Consider the following 17588-nt stretch of genomic DNA (forward strand, 5'->3'; position numbering starts at 1 on the left):
TATTCTGTACCTTGGCGGTACAGTTCTGTACAAATTTCTAGTTCTGTACAAATTTCTATGAAGAAACAAAGACAAGTAAACCTTTATATTGTTGCAATTAGTTTGCTTGCTCTTATATGAAGTATATCGAGCAATTTCTATATTAGTAAAGCCTGCATGAGCAAGACAGAAGAGAATATATTTGTGGAAATGGGGATTTTTAGGTTGTTTTGGTGATTTTTATACTAACCCATCTGGCAACACTGCGAGTACGGATCGTCCCACCTTCCTGAGTTCCTGGGGTTTAGAAACCCCTGATACCTGACGGTAATTCTCTTGTAATATCATCCGCAGAAATATTATACAGTAGGAAGCTGCCGGAAGGACCTTCCATCAGGACGACGTGGCTATCTCGCCCAAAAATAGATTTTTCCTACGTCAAAATCCGTTTTAATTTCCGAAATGTTCACAATATCTGGTTTGAACTTATATTGCGTAGGGACCACCACCTTATACTGCAGGTATGTACCTTTATTTACTGAGGAAATACATTTTGGAAAATATTTGTTGGCCCATGGTAATTAAAGTACTGTATCATCAATACACTATTGAAATTGTATTCACACTAGCTTATCAGGCATTTTATATTTTTTAGCCATTTGTTTAAGACACCCTGTTCTGTTTAGATGTCTGCACGGTAAAACTATAGAACAACGTGGAACTAAATTTCCAATAGAACAAAACTTTTCCTACAGCAAAAGATTGTGCTTTTAGCGAATTTAACCTTTATTTCCACCGCAAATACTGTATACTGTTCTCTCATTAACCCCCCCCCCCTCCCTTCCCAACAAGAGATAAAGGGGGAACCTTAGATTTTGGGTGGGGATTATTTAACACTTTCAAGATTGCTAAAAGACTACAGAACTTAACAAACCCACCTAACCTAACCTAATAGTTCCCAGATCACAGGCCTAACCTGGGGCAAGTTCCCCAGACCGCCCTTCCCAAGTCACAGACCTACAGTAGATGTAAACAAAAGAGTGAAATGAATATTTCAGGGGAATAGGATGCCAATATTTTGTGTAATTTTTCGTATTTTTATTATGCGTCCCAATAATGTATGGAAAAGAAAAGGTTATTTTTACCATTATTTATCGATTCGCCAGTGAATTTTCCTCCGGTTCCCACTGGGTGGCCCCCTATTACCCTAGGATATATTAGGATAAATCTTATTACTATTTGGGATGAAAATAAAAGTAATTTTTGAAAAGAACAGTAGTTTTTCTTTTAAAATCCATATTCCTACATTTGTAAAGTAGAGTAACCCTCTATCAGTCTCCTAAAAATTAAACTTATTGCTCATCTGAAAGTTAAAATTATCAGCGAAATAATCATAAAATTATTTACCACTTGTGATATTCATAAGATTTTGAAGAGCAGTCTCATTGAGGGAGGGAATGATAGGCCTAATCTTCAAGAATTCAAAATTGCTACCCCTATTCTTCTGAAAAATTCATTACAATCACTTTTCTTCATAAGTTTGAAATATTCTATTCTCCATAAACATTTCTTGCATGGTAGTGTAGCCTAGAAATTAAGAAAATGTCACGAAATATAGGTAAAGTATGAAAATATATGGTAAGGTATGCACAAGATGTAAAAAGTCGAGATTCAAAATTTCAGGTAGCGATTACTGTGTCTACTGTAATAGAAAACAGAAAAGCTTTCATGAGCATTTAAGAGTACGTAGAGCGTGCATAATAAATGACTTTAACCTCTCACAAGAACAATAAAGAATCGGTATCATAGAATATTATGCTTCACATTATCATTGCCCCTGAAATAAAGTTCCCTGTGGAAAGAAAAGGCCCCAAGGAATTGGAATAAACAATTTTTTATAGCAAATTTAGCTCATGGTAAATTAGAGCATCGTATGTTAGCTGATGTTTTCTAATTTACTCTCGTCACTAAACCTGATCCTAATGCCCAAGACACTAGTAGTCTGGTTTCCCAATGGGGTGCCCCATTACTCTTTAGGTAATAATAAAGATAATTTTGAAAATGATTTGTTCCAGCACTTCAAAACAAACCCTTTCGCTCTTTACTACTGTATGGGTGTATATTTCGGTGAAAGCTGAAAACTAGCCCTAAAACCTTTAGAGGGGTGTAACTGCATGTCACTTGTTAGCGGGGCTGAGCTAGACCAGCCTCCCTGCTCTCACACACACACATACACAATGGTGGTATGACGTTACTTTATTCTTGGCTTGGTAGAGAGAGGACGTGCTGTCTCTCTCTCCCGTTACCCCTCATTTCTTTTGAATAACTGGCTGTAATTCTCTATTTTCTTACTCTTTTCAGGATTGTTTACATATCGTGAGGTTTTCTTACGATGTAGCTGTGTCCTGGCCCGGAAGTTGCAACGACACTCTTCCATGCCGGGACAAATCTGCATTGTAAGGAAACCTTCATGTTAGCCACAGACACGGATTCTCACCTCCTTTGTCTCGCAGAGGCCGTCTTGTATTGGAGGACTTTCCTTGTGAAGAATCTCGGGAGTGACCATCCTCCCAGTTTTCGGTTCGGTAGTTGACAGAAGAAGGGGTCTAAAAGGGATTCTTCTCCTTCGCGGTCTTCCTCGAAGGCGAAGAAGGCCTGACTTCTTACTCTGGCGTGTCGTTCCCTCCCTGTTGACAATGCTCGATTGGTGTCCTCCAGAGGACGATCGAGTAAGATTGATGGCAGATTGACCGCCAGACAACCCTTTTGTTCAGAGGACTCCACCACTGCTGCTTCCCCTAGAGGTATCTCTTGCTGCTGATGATGTGCCACTTTTGGCCTTCCTTTGGGAAGTCAGGTTTCCCCTCTAAAGAACGGCTTTGGAGGTTCTACAGTGAGGGACACAGCGGGAGCGGTCAACTACCTCCCCAGGAGTTGACTACAGTATTCCTCCTAGAAACTTAGCGGTAGGTGACCCGCCAGAAATTCTCGTACCCCTAGCTACAGCTACCTCAACTTCTGCTCTTCTCCTGCTCTTCTCCCCTTCATTCATACTGCTTCGGTTATGAACGAGAGCAATTGCAGACTAGTACCCCTTTGGGGTTACCTATTGGGAAATCCTCTATGTGAACCCAGAAACTGACTTTGGTCAGTCTTCCCAGCTTACGGATTATGCTACGCGCCCTCAGACAGAGCTTGCTAAGCGAGCTTTGAGTCCACAGCGCATGAAGCACTGAGCTTTGCCTTCCGATGTTGAGTGCCTATCTCGTTCGTGATTGAGTCCATCCCACCCGATTGGTCCCCCCCCCCCTTTCTCTCCGAACGCAGAATAGAGGCTTAAGCAGGCAGCTCGTCCCTTTCTGATGCAAAACTCGCTACCAGCACATCAGTGGCCTTTCCTTTTGGGGAACTTGACCTACTTAGAGTGTCTGGTCCCCAACGGCCATCTTCACATCCATTTTCCAAGGGCAGCTGAAGACCTTTTGGTCTCTGACATTGACCCTCCGAACCTTCAGGTTTCAGTAGGGTTGGAGCAAAAGAGAAACCTGAGTTGGTGGGTGCTAGATAAGAACCTCCTCAGGGGGTTAGACCTCTCTCCTCCCCTGGATTTGATGCTGGGTGCTAGATAACAACCTCCTCAGGAGGGTAGACCTTCTCTCTCCTCCCCTAGATTTGATGCTCTTCACAGATGCATCAAAAGAAGGGTGGGGGCCTCTTCTGTTGCAGCACACAGCCTCTGGACTGTGGTACGATTCTGAGCAGCAATGCCATATAAACCTCCTGGAAAGGAAAACAGCCTTTCTGTCTCTCAAACAATTCCAACAGAACACTCCATGGTACTGGTCAGCGATGACACCATGATACCTGTAGTGCCATAGCAAGGACGTACCTTACAGATGGATGATAGACAACTTGATAGTCCTATCAGCCGATTTCATCCCGGGCAACAAAAAGGTCCTGGCAGACAAACTGAGCAGGAAGTCTCAGATAGTTACCTCAGAGTAGTCTTTGAATCATCAGACAGCCAACAAAGTCTTGACTTTGGGGGGTTCGCCGACAATAGACCTGTTCGCAAGTTCCATCAACCGGAAACTTCCGGTGCACTGCTCGTCAGTACCAGATCCATAGGCATTTTGACAAGATGCCTTCCAACATCAGTGGGACAATCTGCCTGTCTGCATATTTCCCCCCTTCTGCATAATAAGAAGGCTTCTGAACAAAGTAGGGGCATCACAAGATCTGTCAATGACCCTCGTAGCTCTGATGTGACAACTTGCAGAATGGTTTCCAGACCTCCTAAATATTCTCACAGAGGTGCTGAGGGAAGATCCCTCCACTTCTAAATCTACTCGGACAACCACACACAAAGATTTACCACAGGGCAGTGGCTTCACTACATTTTCACGACTGGAGGTTATCCAGCATTTCTTGTCGAGTGGCTTTTCGGAAGCAGTGGCGAAAAGGATGTCTGGATATTTCTGGGAGTCTTCTTCCGCTGTCTATCAGGCGATCTTTTGTGGTTGGTGTCGAGAATGGGATATTGTTCCTCTTAAAGGCACTATCCCAGTGATAGCGTTCTTGTTAAACCTTCGGGAGGGAAAATTCTGCTCGGTCTCGACAGTGAAAGGTTACAGAGTTAACATTTCCTCCTCAACAGAACTTTCCCTCCTCATACGGAGTTTTGAGCGTACCTGCCCTCAGCCAGAAGTCAGACCACCTCCTTGGAATGTAGTTCAAGTACATTACTGTGAACCCTGAAAGGAGCACCTTCTGAGCTGTTGTGTCGGTCATCAGACCGTGGCTTTATGCTTTAAGACTGTCTTCCTTCTTGCACAGGCCTCTGCAGAGAGAATTGGCGAGTTGTATGGTCTTTCCTATAATGACCCTGAGTTTGTTACTAAGACTAAATCCAGCAGAAGCGAATCCTAGGTTCGGGTCCTTCTGAATTGAGTGTCTTTGTACTGTAACCAATTGTTATTGTGCACTGGGACAGCACGGAGGAGTTATCTTAAATGAACTATGGGAGCTTGCCCTTTCATCAAAAAGTTGTTTGTCGTTACGGGCAGGGTCAAGAGGAGAGTCACCAGGAACACGATTTCTTCCTTTATTCAACAGGTCATCAGTCGGGCTTGAATCCAGACTCTCCTCCTTAAGGTTGTATACCCAGAGCTCATAATGTGAGGGGCATCAGTATGTCCCTAGCATTCAAGAAGAACTACTGTGGTGTAGGTAGTTCAAGTGGGTGTTTGGAAGCGTTGGACGAGCTTCGCACCCCACTACCTGCAAGATGTAACCCACAAAAACCTGGATACCTTCTCCATTGGTCCTGTGGTGGCTGCACAACGTGGTTTAAAACACCTCGGCGCTCTTACAGGACAAGTGGGAGTCGGTCGAGGGTTAACGTTATCTGGGAGTTTGTCTGGGATTAATGATCAGATGACTGGTCTTTTCGTTCTTCATCTTCCCTCTCTTAGGGTACTGCACCTGCGGAACTCTGCAACTGGCTTCCTTTGCTGGAGGTAAAAACCATATCCTTTGTGTAACCTGATATATGAAATATATGTATGTGTCCGTCCTCCCTGCGAGGGGGAGTTGGGCAATGCCTAGGTTAAGTTAGTGAAGTTTTAATACTCCAAGAATCCATACTTCTCGCACATCCCATGGAATTGCCAGGGCCATTAGCTCTTGCTCTCATTCAAGAGTTAATAAGGTGTCAGTGCCTCTATTAAGCTCATGCAAAGCAGAGTCACACCCCGGGTCATTGTACTAGCCAGTTGGTAAGGACTTCTACCCTGATAAGGGCGAGTCTCTATAGTTCAATAAAGAGCAAAAGGCTTTGTATTAGGTGTTGGAACAAATGACAAATTTTAAAGTAATTTATTTTTCCTAACTCTCTAAACCTTGAGCTCTTTACTCAGTATCATCATCATCATTACAAGCTAAGCTACAACCATATTTGGAAAAGCAGGATGCTATAAGCCGAAGGGCTCCAACAGGGAAAAATAGCCCGGTAAGGAAAGGAAACAAGGAAATAAATGAATTACAAGAGAAGTAATGAACTATCAAAATAAAATATTTTAAGAACAGAAACATCAAATTAGATCTATAAACTATAAAGACAAAAAGAAAAGAAAAAAAAAGAGGAAGAGCAATAAGATAGAATATTGTCTGAATGTACCCTCAAGCAAGAGAACTCTAGCCCAAGGCAGTAGAAGACCATGGTACAGAGGCTATGACACTTCCCAAGATTAGAGAATAATGATTTGATTTTGGAGTGAATGTCCTTCTCCTAGAAAAGCAGTTTGTTATTATTATTATTACTAGCCAAGCTATAACTTTAGTTGGAAAAGCAAGATGCTATAAACCCAAGGGCTCCAATCGGGAAAAATAGCTCAGTGAGGGAAGGAAATAAGGAAATAAGTAAATGATGAGAACAAATTAACAATAAATCATAGTTAAAAGAGTCCTTTTTACCCTTGCCAAGAGAAAACTAGCAATTGAACAATTACAGTGCATACATGACCTGCCATCACCTATCCCCCTGTAAGTACTGCCTGCAATCAAAAAGTGACGTCATATCACGTGTGTGTGAGCGGGGTGGCTGGTCTACACCTCCCCTGCTAACTAGCGGTGGGTGGTTATACCTTGCTAAATGTTTTATGGCTAGTTTCAGCTTTTGGTGAAATATATATCCATAGTAAAGAGCTAAAGGTTTGTACAGTTAAGGAAAATATAAATTACTTTCAAATTTGTCATTTTTCAGGCTGTCGCCCCAACCCTTGTACCAAGAGGGCCGGGGACCATTCCTCCTTCCTCAGTGTCAGGGGTTGTGCCTTCGGGTGGGGTTGCAATGCATTGGGAGTGTGCCTTTTCCATCCCCTGTGACAGTGGGCCCCAAAGTTGTGGCTCTTGTTGGAGCAACCCATGTGATTTCTCCCCTACGGGGAGCATTGTCACCAAGAGCGAAAGTCAGAAAGAGGAAGAAGACTGCGCATCATTCTTCCTCATCCTCAGACTCTGATTCCAACTCTTCTTCTAAGATGAAGAGGAGGAAGAAGAGGTTGAAGAAATCTAGGACGGCCAGTCATAGTTGTGGGAATGGGGTACACCTTCTTTCAAAAGAGACTGGTTGTAGCTGAGGCCTAGGCCGTGACCTTGTGTCCCGACCCTGGGGCTAGCAGAATGGCTGGGCTTCCATAACTACCCTGGTAGTCAGCCAGAATAGAGGTGTATGGTTCTGTAGACATTTTTCCAAGGTTGATGGAAGAGCAGCAGCAACCTCCATATCCCTTCTCTCCAGGGGATAGGACACCCGCGCTCTCTATCGATGCGTGGTTACTCATTTTATTAGAGGGAATGTTACCATTCAAGACTGTACTTAAGCTCAAGCACCTTTCCACCATTGTCTAATTCAACTGGTTTATGCCAGGACTCAAGATAACCTTGGTAGCTTCAAGATGACCACACGGCTAGTAGTATTCCAATCTGCTTGCTCTTTTGATTGAGGTGCAGAGAGAACTATCACTATGGCCTTCTCTTCTGTCACCAACACTTGCAGAGGTACCACCAAGTTGCAGAGTCGTTAGCTCTTCCCGGATGAAGACTTCAGCATCTCCGAGTGAAAGGCATTTTGTGATGCACTGCACAGAATATGTCGGGTTATCTCCAGAGGTCCTATACAGCTGTCTACCAGGCTAGAGAACCATCTTCTGCGATTGGTGTCATAGAAAGGGTATTTCTCCGTTCAGTGCAACTCGAGCATAGATTGTGGATTTCCTCGTTCTCTGAAAGAAGAGCTTCTCAGTCGTTACTATCAAAGGTTACTGTTTAACCTTGGGTATGGTCTATTTTGACTGAAGGACTCTGACCTCTCCTCTTCCTGGTAATCATCTATGCTCTTGAGGAGCTTCAAGCATTCTTGCCCTACCTGAGATCTCAGGCTCCCAGAGCAGGATATGACTTTGGTCACCATTTGAGCCTTTGAGGTCATCAGATAGGGGAATCTGAGTCGCAAGATTGCCTTAATGCTAGCTCTGGCATCAGCAAAGAGAGTGAGCAAGTTGCACAGCCTATCTTATGTTAGTCACCTATGCTGAGGGATGGAAGGAGATCTCCTTCTATTTTGGACCAAGTTTTGTGGTCAAGACTCTGAATCCAGCAGCACATGACCCAAAGTTCAAGCCCTTCCCCATCTCCTCCCTCCAGAAGGTATCGAGTGTTGATCGAGAAGAGATGCTCTTGTGTCCCATGAGGGCTCTGCAGTGCTACCTGAAGAGGGCCCGACACCTTAGGCCCAAGTGTCGAAGACTTTTCTTTTGCTTTGGCAGATCCAAGAAAAAGGTGTCACAGAATATGGTCTCCTTCTGGCCTTGTGAGACGATCCATTTACCTTGTGCCTCAGTTGACAAGAAAGTCTGGGTGCCAGCCTGGACCAGAGCTCACCAGGTCAGGGGCACTGACCCCACCCCTGCTTTCAGGAAAAACCTGTCAGTAGGCCAATGTTGAAGGCTGGCATCTAGAAAAGGCATACCAACTTTGTGACCTTTTACTTTCAAGTTTACCCACCAGTCCCTTGATACCTTCATGCTTAGACATGTGGTGGCTGCTCAAGCTGTTGTATAACCAACCCAGATCCCACACAGGACAAGAATGCATCTCGTCTATGGTAACATTTGACGCAAGTTTAGAGTATTAGGTAGGGTAACTTTAGCTATGGTAACCAGCTATTCTAGGAGAAGGACACTCCAAAATCAAATTATTGTTCTCTAGTCTTTGGTAGTGCCATAGCCTCTGTAACATGGTCTTCCACTTTCTTGGGTTAGAGTTCTCTTGCTTGACGGTACACTCTGGCACATTATTCTATCTTGTTTCTCTTCCTCTTGTTATTTTCAAGTTATTATAGTTTATTCTGTATATGAAAGAGTTATTTTAATGTTATTATTGTTCTTAAACTTCTTATAGCATTTTCCTTATTTCCTTTCCTCACTGGGACATTTTCCCTATGGAAGCCCTTGGGCTTATAGCATCCTGCTTTTCCAATTAGGATTGTAGCTTAACAAGTAATGATAATGATAATTCTTCCGTCCCCCCTCTTACTGGTCAGACGATACTGGTAAGTTTTAAATATTAAACTTAGCCGGTGAATATATAATGGCTGACGTCTCCGACGGCTCGACAGATTCCAAAAACTCGCGAGCGATCGCCGTGAAGGTTGCGGGTGTGACCACCAGCGCCGACTATCGGCCAGATACCGCATATACTTGTCAATTTCTCCAGTTCTTCTCTGTCGGTCTTGTCGACAAGTTGGTTCCGCTCGCTTTATGACCTCGAGTTTTCGACCGAATTGGTGAAGTACAGTGAACCCTCGCTACTTCGCGGTTCGACAATCGCGGATTCACCACTTCGCGGGGTTTTCCCATAACCCATATATATATACATATCGCGGATTTTCCGGAAAATTCGAAAATATCGCGAAATCTGAAGACAACCAAATACGATATTTTGTTACCTGTAATTCCATTAATACTGTAATTAGTAATATCTGCTCTTACTGATTGTTCATTGCATTACATATGATATATAATTCAGCACAGAAAGAAATAAAACACGAAAAGAGAATGTGATCATACGATAATTCAGTACGTAGTAAAATTAAATCGAACATGAAACGCAAATCAGATGCAGTCATACCATATTAGAATGGTGTGTACTGTAATGGATGTGCTTCTTTTCCATGAATCTTTTGTATGTATACGTACGTAGTACAGTACTGCATCCAATAATATTCTTTGTTGCAAAAATCACATTTCGAATACTGTAAGCGTACGAGAGAGAGAGAGAGAGAGAGAGAGAGAGAGAGAGAGAGAGAGAGAGAGAGAGAGAGAGAGGCGTAAAATAGCGTACGTAAATTTTTATTATTATTGTTATTATTATTATTATTGTTGTTGTTGTTAATAAAATTATTATTGTTATTATTATTAATCATTATTATTATTATTATTACTGTACAGTATTATTATCATTATTTATTATTATTACGGTATTGTACTTAATCTACGTACGTTCAGTATGCGCGGGGGCATCTTCTATGAGTAACCAACGCGCCATAGTACTGTAAGACGGGTTGTGATTGGTTCAAGCGCTGATAGATGACGAATCAAAACTCAAGTTTTGTTATCTAGCCTGTGATTGGTGTTTTGCCCGCATCTTCTACCCGCAGCATCAAAGTTCTCGCGGGGCTGCATCGTTCACTTTCTCTTTCCGCGTATTGCTGAGTAGACGTTCTTAAGTTTGTGAAGTTTAATCTGTGCTGTGTGCGACTGTTTTAAGTTGAACTTTTTGTTGAACTTTCTGTTACAATGCCTCCCAAGCGTTCTGCTTCTAGTAAGGCTGGTAGTGAGCCTAAACGCCACCGAAGGATGATGATGATAGCTGAGAAGGTTACGCTTCTCGACATGTTAAAAGATGGTAGAAGTTACGCGGCCGCCGGCCGCCATTTTGGCATCAACGAATCCACCGTTCGCTACATCAAGAAGGACGAGGCGAACATTAGAAAGACTGCTGCAATCACCTTTAGCAGATCAGCGAAGCGAGTCGTTACAACGCGTAATAAAACGATCGTACGCATGGAAGGTGCTTTAGCTGTGTGGATTGCCGACTGCCGGAAGAAGAACATAGCGTTGGATACGAACACCATCCAAACAAAGGCTTTGAGCTTATATGAGAATTTTGCTGCAAAGGAACCTAAAGAGGACGACGGCAACCATGCTGAAGATGATGATGATGCAGATGATCCTCAACCAGGGACATCCACTGATTCCCAGCCTCAGAAACGTTTTTCCGCAAGCAAAGGATGGTTCGCGAAGTTTCAGAAACGCTTCGCCCTGAAAAGCGTTTCCCTGCATGGGGAGTCTGCTTCCGCTGACACTGCCGCTGCTGAAACTTACGTGAACCAGACTTTCAAGAACATTATCGCTGAAGGTGGATACAAGCCGGAACAAGTCTTTAATATGGATGAAACCGGCTTGTTTTGGAAGAGAATGCCGTCGCGAACTTTCCTGTTCAAAGAGGAAGCCAAAGCCTCTGGCTTTAAGGCATTCAAGGATCGCGTTACCCTCGTGATGTGTGGCAATGCTGCTGGATTTTTGTTAAAGCCGGGGCTTATTTATAAGTCGAAAAATCCTCGCGCTTTGAAAAATAAAAATAAGAATCTCCTTCCCGTGTACTGGATGCATAATCAAAAAGCATGGATTACGAAGATGCTGACCTCCAACTGGTTCCACCAGTGTTTCATCCCGCAAGTCCATGAATATCTCTTAGAGAAGGGCTTGCCATTCAAGATCCTTCTCCTTATGGATAACGCTGGTGGACACGCAACTGACCTGTCGCGTGAGGGCGTTCAGGTTGAGTTCCTGCCACCCAACACCACGTCATTAATTCAACCAATGGACCAGGGGGTTATCAGGGCGTTCAAGGCCCTCTACACGAAGAATACCTTGGCGGACCTCGTTGCGTGTGTGGATGCTGCCCAAGATGACGAGGATGAAGACTTCAACTTGAAGGCGTACTGGCGGCAGTACACCATAGCCACGTGCCTGCAGAATATTCAAAAGGCACTTCAAGAGATGAAACCTGCAACCGTAAATGCGAGCTGGAAGAAGCTGTGGCCCGATATTGTTTACGACGACAAGGGATTTACTCCGTCGGAAATCCAACACTCTGCAATACGGAAATCTGTGCAGTTGGCTGCCATAATTGGGGGTGACGGGTTTGGCGACATGACGACTGAAGACGTCGACGAGTTGTTGGACTGCCATTCCCAGCCCCTAACTGACGCAGACCTCGAAGACCTGACGAAATCGGCAAGTGAGGAAGAGAGTGAGGGTACCCAGGAAGAGACCCAAGAAAATGTCGAAGAAACGGGCTTAACATTAGAACGGCTTGCCAAGTTCTGCAACCATATGAAGGAGGCGAAAGAAATGTTACAAGAGTGGGACGAGGATATGGTTCGCTCGATGCAATTCTGCAACAAGGTAGATGACATCACGACTCCCTACAGGATGCTCTTGGATCGAAAAAAGAAGCAGCGGCAACAACTTCCGATCACAATGTTTTTCCAGCCTCGCAAAAAAGAGCCAGTTCCTCCTGCTAGTACGCCTTCGGAAGAAATTGAAGAAGTTGAAGAGGTGTCCCAGGAAAAGACACCTCCGTCTGAAGAGACGTAAAATACTATCATTGACTGCACAGTAGAACACATCATCAGCTTCATCATCATCATTTCTACTGTGCAGCAAATTCATCGCCATCGTCATTCAAGTTTTTCTTGAACTTCTTTCGTGGTGAGTACAGTAACAATCTTTATTTTTTACTTTAACCTGTTTTATAGTTTAGTAATGTACGTACTGTATGCATTAAGTTAAAGGGAAGGTTTTAAAAGTCTACATGTTGTAACCTATCATATTTTTTTTGTTTAAAATTTACATTTACGTACGTAAAACAATCTCTCTCTCTCTCTCTCTCTCTCTCTCTCTCTCTCTCTCTCTCTCTCTCTCTCTCTCTCTCTCAAATTGTTTTCCTGCTTTGCTACGTACAAGTACTGTATAATTTATATTTGTAAGGTAACATATTTTGTAAATGCTTTTACTGTAAATACTGTATGTACTGTATCATTATTTATCACTATCATCATGCGCGTTAAATGCCTTGTTTGTTCTGAGCGTGGTTGTTTACTGAGCGTACACGCCGTCGTTTCAGGCGGCGTCATAAAGAAAAAGATTTCATTTGGAAGTCCTAAGAAAAATACGTAAACTAAAACATTGGTAATAAAAAAAATCAACATACAGTACTGTATAATCAATATAATCGATGCAAAAACTAACCTATACGTACATATATGTGTACACTAAATGAGTTTGTTTCTTCATTATGATCAGAGATGAACGTAAACAAAACATTGGTTGCCATTTTTTATCGTGCTTTTTAGGTGTTTAGGAAACACATGATATAAAATCGCCTTTAATATTTGTGCCTGTTTTAGTTTAGGGTGCTGTAGTACATGCATTAAGTGTTCTGTACATTAAAGGGTGGTTTGTTAACAGTACTACGTACAAGGGAAGGTTTTAAAAGTCCGAATATACATGTTAAATAAATAGGTAAATATGCTGTCACTACTTCGCGGATTTTCACCTATCGCGCCCGCGTCTGGAACCTATCTACCGCGATAAACGAGGGTTCACTGTACTTGGTTTTGGTTTTATTGCTTTCGCCGTGTTGGATTATTCAATACTATCTTCAAAAGAAATGCTTTTGAAAGGAGAGGAAAAGTGTTTTGCCCTTGCTCTGGTTTTTTCCATAGAGAAAAGATGGCTGACCCTTCCCTCAGCGTACGGAAGTGTGTTAAAGGCTTTTAGTACCTCTATATATTATATATTTTATATCTCACCCGCCTTTATTAGGCCTCTTCGATTAGCTTTCCATTTATACTAAACATCAAGATAAATTTTATGTTTTTGTTTATATGCGGCCTTTACCTATTCCTGTAGGCGGTCCTAACTTGGAAAACGAAGTTAAACAACGTTGAGCCCGTTCAACTTTTATTTTTCAATATTAAACTTACCCGATGATCATATAGCTGTCAGCTCTGCTGCCCGACAGAAAAACCTACGGGCGGAATACGCCAGCGATCGCTATACAGGTGGGGGTGTACATCAACAGCGCCATCTGTCGAGTAGGTACTCAAGTACTCTATGTCAACACAGAACCAATTTTCTCTCTGTCGTGTCACCGGCAAGACCTACTGAATACGCTCTTGTTTTCTGGATTGATTTTCACGTTATTTGGTGAAGTATTCATTTCTGGTTATTAGCTATCGCTGTGCAGAAGTTATCTTCAATACTTCCTTGCATTCTTTTTTGGATTTTGGATTATTTGTTGACGACTTGGATAGATTTTGGATTCCCCCCTTTGACTAATTCAAGATGTCTGACCCTTCTCAAGTCCCCAAGTACAGGAAATGTAGCGCTAGGGACTGTTCAAGGCGTCTTCCGAAGGCCTCTATCGATCCGCACACCGTTTGTTCCAATTGTAGGGGTAAAGCCTGTCAATTGGAAGATCGATGTGAGGAATGCGCTGGGCTTTCGGAATTCGGGTTTCAAGAATTCCTGAAATATGCACGTAGGCTAGAGAAGGATAGGATCAGGAGGAGTTCGTCTCGCTCAATTGATTTTTCCTCTCCCCATGCCCCTCAACCTTTTCCTTCCCCTGTAGTGGTTGCACCCGAACCCCCTGCTAGCTCTCATCAACCTTCAATGGCAGATATGATGCGTGCCATTCAGGCTCTAGGTGAGAGAGTCGAGTCATTGGCGAATGACCGCAATCAACTCATGGCTGACGTCAGAGAGTTGAAAGGTAAAAGTGCAGTGGGAAGTGAAGTGAGTGTCAGTGCAGTGAAAAGTGTCAGTGTTACGCATGAGGGTGCGTCTGTTCGTGCCTGTCGTCCTCCCAGTCCGGGACCTCTTGCAAGCTCCCAAGCCCAGGGGAGAAGCAATGTCGTATGACCAAAGGGTTCGACAGGCTTTAATCAGCGTACAGACGTACCCTCCGTGGTTTCGGACGTATCTTACCTAGATCGTCCCACCCACAAGAAGACGAGTGAGCCCATTCATTCCTCGTCTGCGGAAGAGGTTTCTCGACAGAAACGATGGACCAAGGTCTCACGGCCTCTTAAACGTAAGGTCCCTTCCGAGCTAGTCCAACGGCCCAGGTGTAGCCACTGGGTCAGTTCGGACTCGCTGCAGTCCTCCGACGACTGCACACCTCCCAAGAGAGGCAAAGTGGTACCGCAACAGGCAGTAACTCCGTCTGTTGCCGCACCCGCTGTTTTAGACCCTCAGTCACAACGGACAGTAACTCCGTCTGTTGCCGCTTTTGTAGACCCTAAGTGGTCTTTACTGCAGTCTATGCAGACTCAGTTAGCTGCGGTTATGCAGGAGTTTCGTGCGGAGAAGGTTGACGCTGCACCCGTTAGCCTACAACCTGCCACGGTTGTGCGCCCAGCAGACGCTGAGGCTGCCTGCTCCCACACTCCGGCTGCGGAGAAGGTTGTCGCTGCACCCGTTAGCCTACAACCTGCCACGGTTGTGCGCCCAGCAGACGCTGAGGCTGCCTGCTCCCACACTCCGGCTGTGAGAGCTCCTCCACCCATGCGCAGTCGACCCTGCCAGACGCATGCTGACGTTCACAGACGCACGGAACCCTCCGTTGCCGTGCGTGAGCTACCACAACAACAGGAGGGTGGAGTTAGGCTGCCGTGTTTTGACGCGGTGCGTCAGCCTCCGCAACCCACGGTGGTCTCCGCTATCCTTCCACAGTCGGGAGTAGACGCTTTGCGCACCCACTCAGCTTTGGTTGTTGCCAGTTCTCAGACTGACCAACAGTGGCATGATGTTGGGTCCAGTGCAGCCACGCATGCACCCGTGCTGCCGGACTCAGCCGTCCAGCCCACTCCGTTGTCTCTTCCTCCTCAACATTCAGACGATGGTATCTCTGATGATGACGAAGCTGCACATCTTGACGACCAACACTCGGACATCGAAGAACCCAAGACCACGCCTCCCTCCTTAGACTTTAGGAAAGTGCTTGCGCTCTTTAAGGATTTATATCCGGACCAGTTTGTGTCTGCAGCACCACGCTCGCCTCCCTCTGAGTTCGCTTTAGGCATGCAGTCAGCAGCTCCTGCCTTTACGAAGCTCGTACTCGCTCGCTCGTCCAAGAGAGCTTTAAGGGTACTGGGAGAGTGGTTGCAGTCCAAGAAGCAACTTGGGAAGACATCCTTCATGTTTCCCCCGGTCAAGCTTGCTTCCAGATCTAGCGTCTGGTATGCCACGGGAGAAGTTCTCGGCTTGGGAGTTCCTGCCTCTGCCCAGGGCGACTTCTCAAGTCTGGTAGACTCTCCCCGCAGGCTGGCTATGAGACGCTCCAAGATTTGCTGGACTCCTTCAGACATGGACCATCTTATGAAGGGGGTTTTCCGCGCATTCGAAGTCTTTAACTTCTTGGACTGGTGTTTGGGAGCGTTGAGCAGGAAGACCTCCCCTTCTGATAAGGAAACTTCCATGCTCATCATGTCCTGCATGGACAAAGCCATTCGGGATGGTTCTAGTGAGCTTGCGGCTTCTTTCGTGTCTGGGGTCCTCAAGAAGCGAGATCACCTTTGCTCCTTCTTGTCAGCTGGAGTCACCCCATGTCAAAAGTCGGAGCTTATGTTTGCTCCACTCTCGAAGTGTCTCTTCCCTGAAGAGTTGATCAAGGAGATTGCTGCCTCCTTGATCCAGAAAGACACCCATGACCTGGTGGCGTCATCCGCACGCAAAGTCACCCCTTTGCCCTCCGTACCTAGACCCAGGATGGACACTCCAGCGTCAAGGTTCATTCCGCCCTTTCGTGGCAGAGCCTCCAGCAGAGGAGGTGCTCGTGCCGGAAGTCAACGTGGGAGCGAGAAGAAGGGTTCCAAGTCCTCTAGAGGCAGAGTCTGACTGCCACCTTCTTCAGACAGCAGTGGGAGCCAGGCTCAAGAACTACTGGCAGGCCTGGGAGAACAGGGGCGCAGATGTACAGTCTGTGAAGTTACTCAGGGAGGGGTACAAGATTCCATTCTTGCGCAAGCCCCCTCTAGCAACGACTCCCATCAACCTCTCTCCCAGGTACAGAGAGGAGGACAAGAGGCTAGCTTTACAGCAAGAGGTGTCTCTCTTACTTCAAAAGGGAGCGGTAGTCATAGTCCGGGACCATCAATCCCCGGGCTTCTACAACCGCCTCTTCTTAGTGCCGAAGAAGACAGGAGGGTGGAGACCGGTGCTAGACGTCAGTTCTCTGAATGTCTTTGTCACAAAGCAGACGTTCACCATGGAGACGACAAAGTCGGTTCTAGCATCGGTCAGGAAGGAAGACTGGATGGTCTCGTTAGACCTAAAGGACGCTTACTTTCACGTCCCCATCCACCCAGATTCCCAACCTTTTCTAAGGTTCGTTTTCGGGAAGGTTGTATACCAGTTCCAAGCCCTGTGCTTTGGCCTAAGCACGGCACCTCTAGTTTTTACCAAACTGATGAGGAATATTGCCAAATTCCTGCACTTAGCAAACATCAGAGCCTCCCTCTATTTGGACGACTGGCTTTTAAGAGCTCCGTCAAGTCGTCGCTGTCTGGAGAATCTACAGTGGACTCTAGATCTGACCAAGGAATTGGGTCTCCTGGTCAATATAGAAAAGTCCCAACTCGTCCCATCCCAAACTATAGTTTACCTAGGAATGGAGATTCAGAGTCAAGCTTTTCGGGCTTTTCCGTCGGCCCCCAGAATCAGTCAAGCCCAAGAATGCATCCAGTCCATGCTGAAGAAGGACCGATGTTCAGTCAGACAGTGGATGAGTCTGATAGGGACGCTTTCATCACTGGACCAGTTCATCGCGTTAGGGAGACTCCACCTTCGCCCCCTTCAATTTCACTTAACTGCTCACTGGAGAAAGGACAAGACGCTAGAAGCAGTCTCGGTTCCTATTTCCGAGAAGATGAAGTCGTCACTGACTTGGTGGAAGAACAACATTCTCCTCAGGGA

The 17588-nt window shown here is 45.1% G+C and overlaps 1 protein-coding gene across 1 annotated transcript in view; it reads left to right on the forward strand.

Annotated features, from left to right (window-relative positions):
- The first annotated feature begins 295 nt into the window (after nt 1-295).
- Nucleotides 296-17588, forward strand: part of Nmdmc (NAD-dependent methylenetetrahydrofolate dehydrogenase) — a 140676-nt gene continuing 123383 nt past the window's right edge. The window contains exon 1 of the mRNA XM_068354466.1: nt 296-500. Within this exon, the coding sequence (XP_068210567.1) occupies nt 442-500 (59 nt within the window). The 5' untranslated portion in view covers nt 296-441. The remainder of the gene's footprint in view (nt 501-17588) is intronic.

This window comes from Palaemon carinicauda, chromosome 2 (assembly GCF_036898095.1).
Source record: "Palaemon carinicauda isolate YSFRI2023 chromosome 2, ASM3689809v2, whole genome shotgun sequence".
Classification (NCBI taxonomy): domain Eukaryota; kingdom Metazoa; phylum Arthropoda; class Malacostraca; order Decapoda; family Palaemonidae; genus Palaemon; species Palaemon carinicauda.